Below are 16,691 nucleotides of genomic sequence, written 5' to 3'. Positions count from 1 at the left end.
AGGCCCCACAGCATTACAGTGGCTGAACTGATTTCTAGCCCTATCTCAGTCTTCTAGATAGCCCTCTCTCAACGGATCTTCAAGACTTACAAGATACATCCAAATGGACTGGAAAAAAACATTAGCAGCCACACTCTATGGAAGCAAAGGAAGAGAGCTCCCCTTCACAGTAAGCAGAGGAGAAAGCAAGCCTCACGCTTAGGCCTCACAAAATCAGGACAACTTAGGGTGCCCAAACAGCACAGGATTCTACTTGATCCCCCTGTACCCAAGTCCCAGTGGCCTCACCCTTGAAACATCTTGCTCTCTGGTAGTTGGTAACTGGTGCTAGATGTAGAGATGGAACCTAAAATGATGTTGAAGACATTACAGCATCTGAGAAGTTTTAGGATCATAGGCCATGTCTTCACCTCACACATTCACATATGATTCAAGTTCGACTGAGAAAAACCAACTGGACTTCAGGTTTTCTGAACCTTATCGTCACAATTTGAAGCAGTACAGGCCCAATGTTTCGTTCACTCCATTAATGCCACTAATGTCATTTGTTGCATTACCCTGACTGTTGCAGAGGCTTTAAAACAAAAAGAGAAGGGTGGCTAAGGATCAGGTCACTGATGGGGTCTTGATCATCCAGGTACAATCGAGTTGCTGAGAAGTCTGCTCTATGAGGACGAGAGAGTGCTGAATGCCAATTATTCTGTGCAGCCTTTTCAGATGCACTTTTGTAATTAATACTACAAGTTTTCCAGTCAGACAAGGAGCCTTATTTATTTGGTTATTTCCCACGATGAGGAAAATGCTCAAAATAAAAATGAGCAAACCACAAGACACTCAGATTTTCAAACAGTCCACATAGTCAGCAATACTTCCTGCCTAGTCTCGCACACCCACTTATGCTTCTATTCTCCTCTTAATATACAGAAGAGCCCATTTAGCCATCTAATTGGGACCAGGGCCAGATCGGATAATCAAAAATTCAGATAATGGCCAAATGCGAGGCTGCAGCACCATCTAGCAGCCAAAGGAGAGATCGCCCACTTCCGGACTTGTGCATGCTGGTAGTTCGGTTAATACGGAGAATCAGACAACGAAGAGTCGGATAAACAGGGTTCTAAAGTAGTTTCCTGCTAGCTTGATAGGTTAACATGTTGCAGCTTTCAATATATAATAGCCATTGGTAGCAAGCACTTAGTCCCACGGTGCATGTATTTTGCTATGGCCTCCCAGAACGGCAAATTGGCTGGGGAAAAGGAAGAGGAACCACAATACAAATCCAGACATCCTCTCAAGATAACAACAGTTGCCCTTCACAAGCATCACAAATCTGGATAAGATGTTAAACTCTTTGACTACAGTATCTCTATAGAAGCGTGGAATACTGTTTCACTCAACATGTTCACATGATAAGACTAACCTCACCTGGTTCAAGGTTAAGAGAGAGAAGAGCTAGGTTATTTCTGAGATACACGGTCTCAGATTACTAGCAATGGACTCAATTAAAAATACTCTAACGGGGGGCAGGAGAAGCTTTGATTGATTTATCTCCCAAATTTTACATATTTTTAAATGTGCACCATTTGATTAAACAAATTTAGTTAATAATTATATAAGCAAATTTGCTGCATTAGCTAAAACCAATTTAGAGTAGTACTGCAAGCTCTGGTAACGTTTACATAAATTTAAAGTTATTCAGTCAACGATATAAAATCTCCCAAAAACAAATTTAACCAGTAACTGTCAATAAGAAAAGTTTAGAGCTTGTTGTAGCCTGAAAATACTATTTCAGAGAATGTTCCCTTTCAAATGATTTAAGGATGAACTGCACCAAAGGAAATTCAGACTGACACTTGGTCCAAAAATCCTTTCAGTGTTCAAGAGAGCTGCAAGCTGGCCATGGGTCCCCAAGGTGCAATCTTAAATATTTTTTTTATTTAATCTGCTTCTGTTTTTAAACAATAGCTATAACTTGCACAACCACTACAGTTGTGATGATTCTACAACTCAAAACGTAGACCACAAAAAAGGACGAACAGCAATTTAAATTTTAAATAAAATTTTGGAGGGCTCAGCGGATTATCTTCACAGGCCTGAGAGAGAACCAAGTTTAATACCTAATCCCCATCTAACTGTGTCTCAGCAACTTTGGATCCTCCAAAAAAATTAAACAGCAGAAACAGAAGAGATGTCTTGTACAGTTTATTTTTACTACAAATCACAGTGGCAACGACTCAAACCAAGGTAGTGGCTGGGGCAAGGGGGAAAGACTGAAGTCTATGGGATCCTCTTCTGAGAGAAAATTAATTAAGCCCTTCTTAAATTTCATCAAAAAAAATTTTTTTAAACTATTCAGTAACTTAAAAAAATGCCTTAACTATGTACTGTCTACACCTATTCCAATGCCACCATACAACCAACTACTGTAGAAGATGAATGATCAGGATGATTTGGGGGAACTAATTCTCCAAGCAACTTAATCTTAGTAATGATGGATGTGAATTCAATCCAGAATTAAAGGGTTAATGTACATTTTTAAATATGACCTAACCAATGTTAGGTCAAAACGACTTGCAACTAGATGAACCATAATATTTTACTCACTTAAGTGTCACATTGACCTACCTATTCCAGAATTCGCTCCAGTGATTATAACCACTCTTTCACTCAAATCACGACCCTGAAGGATTTCCATTGCAGTACTGTTTCCATCATATCTCTGTCTAGTCGTAGACTTCACTGCATTATCTTCAACTGTAAATGCCAGTCTGGGGTCAAGGTACGTAGTCCTTTTGTTTATATGGCTGTAAAAATCAAAAACAAGATTTCAAACTAATTTTTGTTTCTTCTATGCTGTGCAGTAAGGTTGCAAGCATTAGGGAAACACTGAAGTGTTGCCAATTTCCTACAATAAGCATGGCTTATTAATACCAAGAATGTTAATAACAGAACATGTGACTTGTTCTCTCCTTTTTACCTCAGGGACAAAGTCCTTTAAGAGTTATGACTTGTCTATACTTGAAACACTGCTGCAGCGTAGACACTACCACCACAAAACAGAAAGGGTTCTCACGTCACCTCAGGTAATCCATCTCCCAGAGAGGCAGTACCTAGGTCAAAAAAAGTATTCTTCCATCAACCTAGCGCTGTCTACACCAGGGGTTAGGTCAGTATAGCTACATCTTGTAGGGGTGTGCATGTTTCGTACCCCTGAGAGACACAGCTATGCCGACATAAGTTCCCAGTGTATATCAGCAGTCTCCCATTGCTAATTGACATACCCAAACAGTCCAATCTCATGATAGCTGTACAGTTACTCTTTACTACAGACTAGTAGAAAGAAAGAGAACTCAGATTCTTCAAAAGCTGTCATCGTTTGGCTGAAGTGAAATCTAGCTTTCCCTTTACTGCTGCAATTTGGAGGCCTTTAAGATCAAAGAATAGAAACAAAATAGCCAAGTGCCTACTAATTCCAGTATAGGATCACTTATGCTACTTCCCACTTCTCACCACCTCATTTATCCTTGCTGTCTGCATTCTACTGTTCACAGCAGGTCATTCCAACATGTTTTGCTTGCTTTTAAGTGACGTGTGAATGTAAACATATTTAGCATTTCTAAATGTAAAATTATCTTCATCTTCATTCTATTTGAGGTGGTCAAGACACTTCACAAACGTTAACAAATTAAGCTTCACAACACCTATATAAAGTATATGAGGATTATGATACCCAGTTCACACAGGGGGGAACCAGAAGTGAGTCAAAATAAGTTTAGTCCGTGGAGGAGCTGCAACTAAAACTCAGATCACACTTGGCTCCAATTCCAATGCTTTAACCACACCTTCATCCGATCAAAGGAACTGTGAAATATCCATCCATTGCTGACAGCTCTTTCAGGTAATTTTTCAGTACTCCACAAAACCTTCACCCCCTTGTTAAGAAATGGCAGTTCCACTTTGTTGCACAATGAGAGACGTTATCCAAAAAGAGGGAGAGATGTGCCTAAGTCAATTTTATTTCCATGTGACCTGTTAACAAGCAATGGGGTAAGACGCAGGCTGAGCCAGGCTTATCTGAGAGTGCCTGCTTATATAATTCTCTCTGTCTCCAATGTGAGCTCTTTATTGCTTTGCTAGTGTCAAGTTCTGTTTACAATACGTTCTGAATTTCGATGTGCTCACTCTGTCAAATGAGAGCTGGTAAGATGCTGCTGCACAGATTGTCCCCGCCCCACTGTGACTGGGTCCTGGAGGTGAAACCTGACCCCACTGAAATTAATGAGAACTCTGCCAATGCTCGAAAGGGCTATACTTCTGGACTCAAACTGTAGCAGCATCCACCACCACTCCACAGCCAAACAAGCTGGAGGAGGAACAGAAGCAGTATCTTCATCTTTGGTCACAGCCTTTCCCCAGGAACAGCAGGACTGACCTGGCAGAGCAGTTGAGCCAAGTGAAATTCAGAATTTCTGTCCCAAAGGAAATTCCAGCATTTCAATTGAAATGTCCACATTTTTCATGAAACACAAACTCCCACAATTTCAATTCAGAAAAGATTAAATGGATGAGGCGAAAGCAGTGGACGTGTTATTCCTTGACTTTAACAAAGCTTTTGATACCGTCTCCCACAGTATTCTTGCCAGCAAGTTAAAGTAGTATGGGCTGGATGAATAGACTATAAGGTGGATAGAAAGATGGCTAGATCGTCGGGATCAACGGGTAGTGATCAATGGCTCCATGTCTAGTTGGCAGCCAGTATCAAGTGGAGTCCCCCCAAGGGTCAGTCCTGGGGCCGGTTTTGCTCAGTATCTTCATTAATGATCTGGAGGATGGCATGGACTGCACCCTCAGCAAGTTTTCAGATGACACTAAACTGGGAGGAGTGGTAGATATGCTGGAGGGTAGGGATAGAATACAGAAGGACCTAGACAAATTAGAGGATTGGGCCAAAAGAAACCTGATGAGGTTCAACAAGGACAAGTGCAGAGTCCTGCACTTAGGATGGAAGAATCCCATGCACTGCAACAGACTAGGGACTGAGTGGCTAGGCGGCAGTTCTGCAAAAAGGACCTAGGGGTTACAGTGGACGAGAAGCTGGATATGAGTCCTCAGTGTGCCCTTGTTGCCAAGAAGCCTAATGGCATTTTGGACTGTATAAGTAGGAGCATTGCCAGCAGATCAACGGACATGATCATTCCCCTCCATTCGGCATTGGTGAGGCCTCATCTGGAGTACTGTGTCCAGTTTTGGGCCCCACACTACAGAAAGGATTTGGAAAAATTGGAAAGAGTCCAGCAGAGGGCAACAACAATGATTAGGGGGCTGGAGCACATGATTTTTGGAGAGGCTGAGGGAACTGGGATTGTTTAGTCTGCTGAAGAGAAGAATGAGGGGGGATTTGATAGCTGCTTTCAACTACCTGAAAGGGAGTTCCAAAGAGGACGGATCTAGACTGTTCTCAGTAGTACCAGATGACAGAATAAGGAGTAATGCTCTCAAGTTGTAGTGGGGGAGGTCTAGGTTGGATATTAGGAAAAACTTTTTCACTTGGAGGGTGGTGAAACACTGGAATGGGTTACCTAGGGAGGTGGTGGAATCTCCTTCCTTAGAGGTTTTTAAGGTCAGGCTTGACAAAGTCCTGGCTGGGATGATTTAGTTGCTGTCGGTCGTGCTTTGTAGGAGATTGGACTAGATGACCTCCTGAGGTCCCTTCCGACTCTAATATTCTATGATTTTTAATGGAAACATTTTAACATTCCTGAAATTGAAGTGAACAGAAATGTTTCACTTTGAGTCACTTTAACATTAAACTGCATTTTCCTATTGTAATGCTTTGACTTTTGGGAATTGCATTTCAGAAGCCTGAGGCCTCCATTCTCCCCTCTGTGCCAGGCTCCCTATCCAGGCCACACTTCCCATGGTGAATCAAGCAGAACTTGATCAGAGGGAAATCTACATTCAATTATGGGAGATACAGTCTGCCAGGGAGTGGAGCTCAGCCCAGCCCATAGGAGAGACCGGGGTTTGAACTATAACTCTTATAAAGCAATCTGCTGAAATAGAAATGCAATGTGATGTTTTATTAAACTGATTCAAAATTCAATTCAATAAATTTTCAACAAAAAGTATTCTATTTTGGGCTGAACCTGCCCTAAATGAAATACTTCATTTAGATTTCCCTCCCTAATGAAAGAAAGAAAGAAAGTCTGGCAAAAAAAAAAAACAAACAAAACAAAAAAAACAAAAAAACATTCCCCCCACTCACTCCATGGAAAATTTCTGTTTTGCAGAAACTGCATTTTCTGTCAGAAAATTATTCTGACAAAACAATTCTCAACTCATTTCTGATCAATGATCTTCACAACACCTGTGCTCCCCTTGTGTGAGCAGATTCTACAGCATGTACTGTAAATATTCTCCCCTCTCTGCTGATTCATTGTTTACTGAAACTACCTCCCTTCTCCTCTCTACCAATGTCTATTCAAAGCCAGACTCAGTATTCCTTATGATCGTTCCTTCCTCCCTTCCTCTCTTTCCTCTTCCTGCTCCTATGACTTCATCCCTCCTGCTGTTGCCCCTTGTTCAACCCCTTTCCTTCTCCGTGAGCCCCCCACATCTTTTAGATTGTAAGCTCTCTGGGGCAGGGATTGTTCCTTCTATTTTTCACAGCATCCAACACATTTTGAGCACTACCATATTGTAAAAACAGACCAACCAATTATGGAAGCTTGGCAGTCCATATAAGCAAAGTCAAATATAGAAAGTGTGAAACAGGCTTTGCTTTACAAAAACTGATCCATATAATTATCTTTCTGAGCTGAGATCATGAAATCAAGTTCCTATTGAATTTCTTAGATTACTTTTCTGGTTAAGAAGAGACAGCCTCACCTACTCACACTTTGAAGAGGCAGGAATTTTGGTCTACCAGAGTCAAAATTTCTTGTATAAAGAATTCACAGTTCTTTCTATCCTGACTTTACAACAGAGGATATTAATATATCATTGGGTGTTCTCTCTGGGAACCCAATCTTTTGAATCACTCTATTATTATTATTATTTCCCAAATTTGTTTCTAGCTGGAAGAGGATCCTGGAAATCTATTGATATCACAATTACAGTAACTCCTCACCTAAAGTTGTCCCGGTTAACATTGCTTCCTTGTTATGTTGCTGATGAATTAGGGAACATGCTCGTTTAAAGTTGCGCAATGCTCACTTATAACATTGTTTGGCAGCCACCTGCTTTGTCTACTGCTTGCAGAAAGAGCAGCCCTTTGGAGCTAGCTGGGGAGGGCTTGGAACCAGGGTGGACCGGCAGCCATCCAAGAGGCTATCAATTGTCAGGCAGTTCAGCTGTCCCTCCTCCCACTGCCATGTGCTGCTCCTGCCCTCTGCCTTGGAACTGCTCCCCGGAGCCTCCTGCTTGCTGTGCAAGGCGGGGGTGGGGGGGGAGGAGGGGGAGCACGAAAGGGGTGCTAATGTCAGGATGCCCCCCCGTTCCTTTACCCCATTCACAGAGCTGGGGGTGAGGGGGACACACAACAGGGCTCAGGACAGAGGGAGCTTGCTGGCAGTAGCTGCTGTCTCAACTTGCTGATTTAGTTAAAAAGGCAATGTACTTAAAGTGGGATCAGTGTACTTAAAGGGGAAATGCATGTCTCTCTCACACATATGGTGTGTGTCTCTGTCTCTCTCTGCCATTCTGTCTCCCCTCCCTCCATTCATGCGGACTTATAGAGTGTGAGGCTACATTAACAACGTGTTAACCCTTGAGAGCTCAGCCGAGTGCTAGTTCATCATTTAGCAACAAGGTATTCCCTGGGAAATATCCCACCCTCTGACTCCACCACATGAACCAAGCTTCACAATCATCATTGCTGTGCACAGTATTAAATTGTTTAAAATATATACTGTGTGCGTATATATAAAAAATAAAGTCTTTTGTCTAGTGAAAAAAATTTCCCTGGAACCTAACCCCGCCATTTACATTAATTCTTATGGGGAAACTGGATTTGCTTAGCATCGTTTCGCTTAAAATAGCATTCTTCAGGAACATAACTAAGACATTAAGCAAGGAGTTACTGTATTGTGTTATAGAATTAAGTTTAAGTCACTCTCAATTCTGCACTGCAAGTTTATACTTATGTTTACATGAAACAATTTACTAACTTGGTGGAGAGCGGAGATTTATTACATGCCTAAAAGTTTAAAATATTAAGCTTTTGTTTACTGGTTTCTGTGTATGTAACTCAAAGAATCATAGTATTGCAACTCACTTGACTGATCATAAATCTTGTACGTGTCATCATCCCTCCTATTCATTCATGATCTATGTTTTCAAGTACTTACTCCACAAAGTAGACTTGTCCGTTTTCATCTGTTTCTTGCTCCCACCCATATGGCAGATCTAGAATACAGAAAATATAACTCCTGGCATTGCTGACTATGGGAAACATATACAAGCATTTCCATCCCCAGTACTCCTACCTGTTTGACTTGAACACTGAAGCTAAGTTTAAAAACAAGAACTGCTCACAAACCATCAAAACAAAGGAAAGGTTCTCAGATGAAAGGTATAATATTCAGGAGATCTAGAATAAATAATATTGTGTGGCATATGGTCATTACTAACAAGGATATAGAGATGTTTGCAGGAGCCTAGTAATCCTCTCACAAGTTACTTTACTTGCAGTACAAACCCACATGATTTGATCCTGACTTGTAATATGTTGCACATGTCCCATGCATTTTAGGCAGAGCTGATGTGAATGCACGATCAAGTACAGCAGCTATCAAAATACTGGATTCTGCAATATTGCATATAAAGCACATTACATATATGAACACGAGAATAAGCCGCAGTGTATGGCAGACAATACTGTTATAGGAGGTGATATGTTAAAGGAAAGAAATGATAAAAAGTATAACAGAACATTTTCCTACAAACCAAATCTTATTATAAAATACTCATTAAAATGTTTAAATCAAGGAATTTTCCTGCTATTTCAAAGAAGCTAAACTTGGCTGAAAATATGAGCTGTAATTCCTCAGGGTAGTGGTTCAAATATACTGAAAACATTCTAATTAGGTATGTGCACATTATTGACAATATATGAAACATGAGACATCAGCAGCACATGAACAGCCTATCCTTTTCTTTAATGGCTTTAAAGATTTTACTGACACAATAAAAGATCACATAAAAAACCTCAAATTTAGTAATGGAGTCTCTCCTTGGCATGCCTATTTATAATGCTCTCATCCTCCCACCCCAACCAAAAAGTTACGAATATCCCTTTAATATTAATCTACTGAAAATGTTAATATGCATCATCTAGCCTTAATGCAGGACTGTTTTTCAGTATATATAACTTTGCCTCCTTTAAAATGCACTGTTTTTATTTATCCTCTATATTTATTGAAGCTTTCCCCTGATCAACAATCTTTTTGCTAAGCAAGATGAGATCTTACTAGTAAATGAGGGATTTTATTCTCTCCAGTGCTGGAGCTGGGCTACCACAGGGGAAGGGAGGTTTCAGAGAGCCTGTCTGGGTTCCTTGATTCTCAAAGCACGCTAACCTGAGCCACTGACAGAAGGTCCTTAAATGGGCACTTTCCCAGTGGCAGATTACTGAAGTTCTGCCACGCTCTCTTCCTGCCCACTCCTTCCTTGACACATACCTATCCCAAGTGAGAGAGACATGGAACAGTCCATGACACTGGCAGGGAATTCTCCTACACAAGCAGAATTCTCTGCTGGCATTTACATCTGAAATAAGGACCCTTTGTGTCACCCAAGTGGCGGAAAGGGGCCATAACACAATTCACGAATCTTGCCATGAGTCTCTGCATCCATTACAAGGAGAGTAAACAGAAGACCTTGGTAATTCTGCCTATTCTTTGCCTTTATGTAGAAATAAAGTCATGCAAACTAATCCACATGCACAGGCCCCTGGCAAACATGTCAGGCCCTGGTGAATCAACAGGGCTTTACTTATATAAAGTAGTGACAGGATTGAGACCAAATACAGCATAAATCGGCCATCTAGATCCTCCATCCATTCTGATCATTACTTGTAACTTACTGTATTACAAAAGCCCAACACAAACCTCCTGCAACGCGTTTTCTCTTTCCAGATTTAGGATGCTCCCACTGGGTTTTCTCTTCAAGATGACTGTTTAAAAAAATAAAGGACAATTAAAGAGTAACTTAAAGATGCATTTCTATTATTTACCTACAATACATCACCATAGTAGTGTTCCTGCTGCAATCTGATTATATCTTTCTGCGGTGTAAACCTCTGAGAAAAGAAATATATTCCTCATACACATTAAAATATCCCCTCCGTTTAAAAGAAGTTTCATGAGTGCTGCCTCAGGTAACTAGATTCTATGGTGCCAGGCTTTTGAGAAAAACCTAGCCACACAGACCAGAAGCCACTACAATTGAAACACAAGTTTGGATCCAAGTCTCATTTCTCAGGCTGGCAGGGAGCAAACAACCCCTCTGGATGATTAAAGAGCATCATTAACAGACTCAGAGATTGCGTACAAAAGTCGCTGGCCTTAAAGGGAAGAGCACGAAACATGCCACCATGAATGGGATCCACAGGATTCCAATGGGAATACATAATAGAAAAGTTTGAAGCCACAAAAATCCCTTTCAAACTTTTGCCCAAGTAATTTTCATATGTAAGATGTGATGTAAAAAAGAGTTGGAACTTCCACCTTAGCAAGTGGAAGTCATAGCAAGCCTTAAAAGAAATTTATCAGTGAGCCCAAAGGGAGGAACAGTACTTAATTATAGGCCAGCAAACCACTGATTTATTCATTAGTTATTTAATAAGATGGAAGATGGCATTATATCCCATCTAGTGCTATTATTCACTTGAAAAATATTCATTTGAACAGATCTAACAATACCACTTAGCTTTCTGCATTTGAGCTCAGATAAACAAGCAGGGCCAAATTAAAGCATATAGACTATAGACCCAGACTTACAACACCAGCTTGTTATTGAATCAGAATCTCTTCATCTAAAAGAAAAAGGGCATTTCTAGCCCCCACATCTGGGAAGAAAAGCTTGAAAGCATGCTTCAAGAGTAACTGCTGCAGTGGTGTCTGCCCAAGTCTGCAGGCAGCTAGAAACAATGGCTCTGTGAAGTATGACTTGACCCTGGATCTCAACAGACAGGTTAATCCACTGCTCTGGGGGCCTCTGCAACCACCACTTGAGCAGAAGAAAGAGTAGGATGGACTAGAGACATTTACCTAAGCTGAAACACTCCAGCAGCTGGATTAAGTTCTGTTGCTGCATCCCTGATACTACTTGTGCATCTCAGTGGGAAAGAAGAAAGAGGATACCTTCTAATACCACAGGGGAAAGAAGGAGCTCCATTCCACTGCCCCTCACTCTCTATCAGTGTGTGTGCATACTAGAAATATTGATAATGTGATCACATTTGTACAAAAATTAATTATAGGATCAATATAAATTTCTGATACCCATGTATGCAGAGGAATAATACTAGTTTACAATGCATACTGGTAAGTTACTAAAATACTTGGTCAAGACACATGCAGTATAAAGTTACATATTTCTGGTAAAGGGAGAAAATACAGGTACATGTTAAGGCTACTGTCAGCAAAGTAAACTTATAGGAAGTTATAAATGTGAATAAATAAGGCCCTGAGCATGCAAGACCTGTGAGGATGCAGAGCCTTTAGATCTTATTTCCTATACATGGCAAGTGTAACATTAATTAAGAGGATAACAGGTTATTTAAAAAAAAACAACATTGCCATATAAATATCAGAGACCAAAATATAATTACAAATCAAACATTTTCTTTAAAAAAAAAAAGTCAGCTATATTTGCATATATTAGGTCAGATTTTCAGCTGGTGTATGGGTCAGATTTTCAGCTGGTGTAAATATGCAGAGCTCTACTAACTTAAATAGAGCTAACCCAACACCGGCTAACAGTCTGACCCACTGAGCGAATTCTTTTGCATAAGGTACTTTGCCTGTGATTTAGCATATTGTTTTAAATTATTGAAAAAAAAAAGTGTGTGTATAGATATACACACATACACACACACACAGCCCAGATCTATACTAGGAGTGGTTTACCAGTATAGCTATACCAGTAACCCACACCAGGAAAGCATTCCTAGTGTGGCCACAGCTTATATCAGCGAAACTGTACTTAGTCTTGGTATAGCAGGGGTTCTCAAACTGGAGGTCTGGACCCCTCAGGGAGTCACAAGAGTATTACATGGGGGGTTGCGAGCGGTCAACCTCCACCCCAAACCCCGCTTTGCCTCCAGCATTTATAATGGTGTTAAATATATTAAAAAGTACTTTTATTTTATAAGGGGGGGTTGCACTCAGAGACTTGCTATGTGAAAGCGGTCACCAGTAAAAAAGTTTGAGAGCCACTGTGGTATGGCTTATTACAGCCTCCTGAAAGAAATAAGCTATGGCAGCAAAACTGAAGTTTTGTCACTCTACACTAGGGGCTTTTGCCAGCACAATTATGTCTGACAGAGACACATGCATAGGATCTTACTTAAAAACATGCTAGTAATGATTACCAAAAGTTGAGCTCACTGAAGTTGATGGGAATAAAGGAAAAATTAAAATCTAGACGGAATAATTTACTTTGTGGAGAAGAATTTTTTTTTTTTTTTTTTTTTTAATTCTCCTCACATGTTGGACAAGCTAGGAAGCGCACTGGGGAGGGGGGGGGTGTGCAGAAGTAGGGAGAAGAGAACTCATTTGACAGTACATAGGAGAAAACATTGCTGCTACATTTTTTTCCTTCCACAAAGGGAGATTATGATAGCATTATAACCGGAGCCATCATTCAGACTTCAATACAGATTGACTCCACTGCCATTCCATTTAACGGAGCCTTAATAGAAAAGCAGGGAAATTCCTCTCACAAGTCAGCCCTGTAGTGCATCTGCTCTTGCTAAATGCCCAGAATATGGCAATGTCTACGCTTAACATTTTCATAATGGCACAGGGTGGCAGCTATGGGCCCATGAATCACCCAGCCAAAACTCTGGCAAACCTCAACATCCAGATTGAGCTACACCTCTATTTATCACTTCAAATAGCCACCCAACCACAGAATATTATGGAACCTGTTTCTCCTCTCCTCCTGCACAAGACAAATTTGAGAGCATCATGATCCCTTATGTAGGGCACTATTGCCCCCATATATATACACAAATATCCCAAAATATATGAAAGTTATATCCTCAGCCCAAAAACTGTACAGCAATATTGCCCCCAAACATGCCCTGTGTTACAGCCCTCCCAGTGGAGTTTTACCCCATTTTACATAGAGCTCTATCGTTACCACATACCAGATAAGAGACTACAGCTACACCTACACGTACTTAGTATTGCACTTATTGATCCCCACATATAAAGCAGAATTTATTCCATTCCCCTTATCCCAGTCTCCCCTGATGTGTAGGGCAGTCCTGCCCCCTTCCCTTCTCTGTATCCAAGGTATTTATTTGCCCCCTTCATTACCATAGTACCTTACTGCACCTCACACACCTTAGTAGATCTATCACCCCAACACCCCATGAGGTAAGTATCGGATTAGGAAACTGACATGCAATGAAACAGGTGACTTAACTAAGTCCAGTTCTCATGACCCACCCTCCCATACCCACCCCAGTTTATGCTTGTGCTACTCTGTGTAAGGAAGAAGCAGCTCTCTGCCCCCGCCCACACACACACTTAGGAAAGGCAGCAAGGACAGATGCAAAAGGCAGCTACTGTGTCCCTGTGCCTCCCCCATCCCCAGGGCAGGAGACGGAGAGGGAGGAGCAGCTCCGTGCCCCCGCCCCCATTACCCGGGGCGGGAGAGGGAGACGGAGAGGGAGGAGCAGCTCCGTGCCCTCCCCCCCATTACCCGGGGCGGGAGAGGGAGACGGAGAGGGAGGAGCAGCTCCGTGCCCTCCCCCCCATTACCCGGGGCGGGAGAGGGAGACGGAGAGGGAGGAGCAGCTCCGTGCCCCCCCCCCCATTACCCGAGGTGGGAGGGGAAGAGGGAGGGGGAGGAGCAGCTCCGTGCCCCCCCCCCATACCCGGGGTGGGAGGGGAAGAGGGAGGGGGAGGAGCAGCTCCGTGCCCCCTCCATACCCGGGGAGGGAGAGGGAGCAGCAGCTCCGTGCCCCCCCCATACCCGGGGAGGGAGAGGGAGGAGCAGCTTCGTGCCCCTCCGACCCCCAGGGCAGGAGAGAGAAGAGGGGTAAGTAGGGTCCCGGCGCGGCGGGTGCCCCCTTACTTAGCATAATAAACCCAGCCGTCCTTGGTGGTCCGCTCCTCCCAGCCGGGCGGCAGCTCCTCCTCGCTGTCCGTGTCCTCCAGCCCCGCGTACTTCAGAGCAGCCATTGGACCGCGAGGATCCAGTCAGCCCCAGAGCAACTACCACCGACCCGTTCCCTTCAAGGCTCCGCCCCTTCCGGTGGGCTTCGCCAATCGGGAGGTGAGGGGAGCCCGGTGCCCCCTGGGAAATGTAGTCCGGACCAGAGGGGCGCGCCAGACAGGTGCGGTGCGTGCGGCGATCTGGGAGAGGCGGGCGCGGGGAGCCCCACTGCTGCAAATAGAGACGCTCCCCGGGTTCTGCCCAGCCTGCAGGCACGGCGCCCACACCTTGGATGTAAAGCCGAGATTCTCAGCCCGCCTCTCTTTGGCACTGTGGCATGAGGGCTGGGCTCACAGTCTGCCTGAGCGCGCCTGCAGCTGTCACGCTGGTGCCTCCAGGGCGGCTCAGCGGCTGTGCCAAAGCGCGAGCTCGTTCTGGAACCGTGATGTCTCCTGACTCTTTCCACATTTATTACAGAATGAGAGCGGAGAAAAGCGTGAAGTAAGTGGACCCCAAAGGTTCAAAAACCGAAATCAATTGTAGCACTTAAGACATCCTCATTTTAAGCTAGTTTCATCATTTAGGGGATTCAGACTCTGGTTGTTTGTATGTGGTGGATTGGTGCAATTTGAAAATACCAAGACCCACTGCATTAAATAATCAAACAGGATAGTTTCCAAATTTTCCATTGGCATCTGATCATTTTTCATTGCTCTTCTCTGAACACATAAATGAGGATCACTGAGCTTGCTAACTTTTGTACACTAGTGGGTGCCACAGATTTACGCTACTTGATGATTTATTTAATCGTTTTTTGGTTAGAAGGAAAAATCATTGACCACATCTTTGTCCTAGACCATGCTTTTGCTCCATTTGCCCATTTTAGTTTCTCTAGTTGCCAGGCCAGCATTGCATTACCTTGCCCTTACTGGGCTAGAAATACATTTGCCATTTTCTCAGAGCTAACAACTGCATCCAAAATGACACTTGGATAGTTCTCAGCCCCTGCCTTCACTTTACTGCAACTTAGGACTACTCTGCAGGCCAGCACATGGCCCATTTCCCAAGACTGGGCAGCAGGATGACTGCAGTGATGTAGGGCTATTTGCTGACGATGATGACTATTGTGTCCCCTTTGTATTAACTCTCCAGCCATTCATTCAACTTTGAATCATGGAGAGTAAATGATCATGGCGACACGTGGTCATGGTCTAGTGATCAATGTATAAGCCACTTAGTAGCCGAGGGCAAACAGCCAAGCAACATGCTTATAGTGGAAGCAACCAAGAGAGACAATAACTTGTCAGGGGCTAAGGTTATTGGACCACAGTAATAATACTGTTAGTGCCATAACATTGTTACTGCTTGTTGCTAGGCAAGAAATAGTCTCTATGTTTCTTTCTCTAGGATTTGTTAGAATAATACTTTACATGTCATAAATAGATAGCTAAGGGTTAATGTTTCTTTTACCTGTAAAGGGTTAACAAAGGGAACCAGACACCTGACCAGAGGACCAATCAGGAAACTGGATTTTTCAAGTCAGGGAGGAATTTTTGGACTCTGAGTCTTTGTTTTCTCTCGCTAAGAAGCTTCTTTCTTTAATCTTCTGTGTCCAACTGTAAGTACAGGTAGAAAAACAATATAGCTTATGTTGTTTTGGGTGATTTACAGTGTGTAACTGTGGAGTGTTCAATTGGATTCTTGAATCAGACGTTTATTCATATTTCTTATAAGCAATAGCCCTGTATTGTCACTTGTTACAGATATTTATCTTTCTTCTTTTATATAAAGCTTTCTTAAAAACTGTTTGAGTTTTCTCGGTAAGGAGAAAGGAAAGACAGGGGAGGGAAACACTAGCTCTGTGTTTAACTCTCCAAGCGTCCCAGGCGGGAAGAAGAAGGGGGAGAGAAGATCTCTTCTGTTTCCTGTATTTGGGTTTGTGCTTTGGAATAAGCATGCACTTTTGTATGTGATGTAAGAGATTGCATCAAACTCTCAAGTTAGCCCAAGAGGAAAGTCTGGGTGGAGGGAGTAGGGAAGGAAGTGGATATTGCCCGCAGTGAAAACTCAGGCTCTGGGTCTGGGGCCCCCAGGAAAGGGGAGACCAGAGGGGGCCAAAACCCTGGAAATTTTGGATGGTGACAGCGAGATAAGATCCAAGCTGGTAATTAAGCTTGGAGGTTCATGCTAAGCACCCAGATTTTGGACGCTAAGGTCCAGATTTGGGACAAAGGCTTATTACAACTTCTATAGCAGCTTTTATCAGAAACTATCAAAATGCTTAATAGTTGTTAATATATTAA

At 42.7% G+C, this 16,691-nt stretch overlaps 1 protein-coding gene across 8 annotated transcripts in view; it reads right to left on the bottom strand.

Moving 5' to 3' along the window:
• WWOX (WW domain containing oxidoreductase) overlaps positions 1 to 14,477 on the bottom strand; it is a 660,294-nt gene extending 645,817 nt beyond the window's left edge. For all 8 annotated transcript variants that reach the window (XR_012657285.1, XM_032768123.2, XM_032768125.2 and 5 more), the window contains exons 1-4: positions 14,308 to 14,477; positions 10,107 to 10,171; positions 8,346 to 8,403; positions 2,623 to 2,801 (exon numbers count right to left, since the gene is read on the bottom strand). Coding sequence is in view for 7 of the 8 variants with exons in the window: in XM_032768123.2 (XP_032624014.1) it covers positions 2,623 to 2,801; positions 8,346 to 8,403; positions 10,107 to 10,171; positions 14,308 to 14,414 (409 nt within the window). In the remaining variant the exon portion in view is untranslated. The remainder of the gene's footprint in view (positions 1 to 2,622; positions 2,802 to 8,345; positions 8,404 to 10,106; positions 10,172 to 14,307) is intronic.
• Between the last annotated feature and the right edge of the window lie 2,214 nt (positions 14,478 to 16,691).

The sequence above is a fragment of the Chelonoidis abingdonii genome, chromosome 19 (assembly GCF_003597395.2).
Source record: "Chelonoidis abingdonii isolate Lonesome George chromosome 19, CheloAbing_2.0, whole genome shotgun sequence".
NCBI lineage: Eukaryota > Metazoa > Chordata > Testudines > Testudinidae > Chelonoidis > Chelonoidis abingdonii.
The sequence above is the reverse complement of the archived record's forward strand: the minus strand, read 5'-3'. Positions and strand labels throughout refer to the sequence as shown.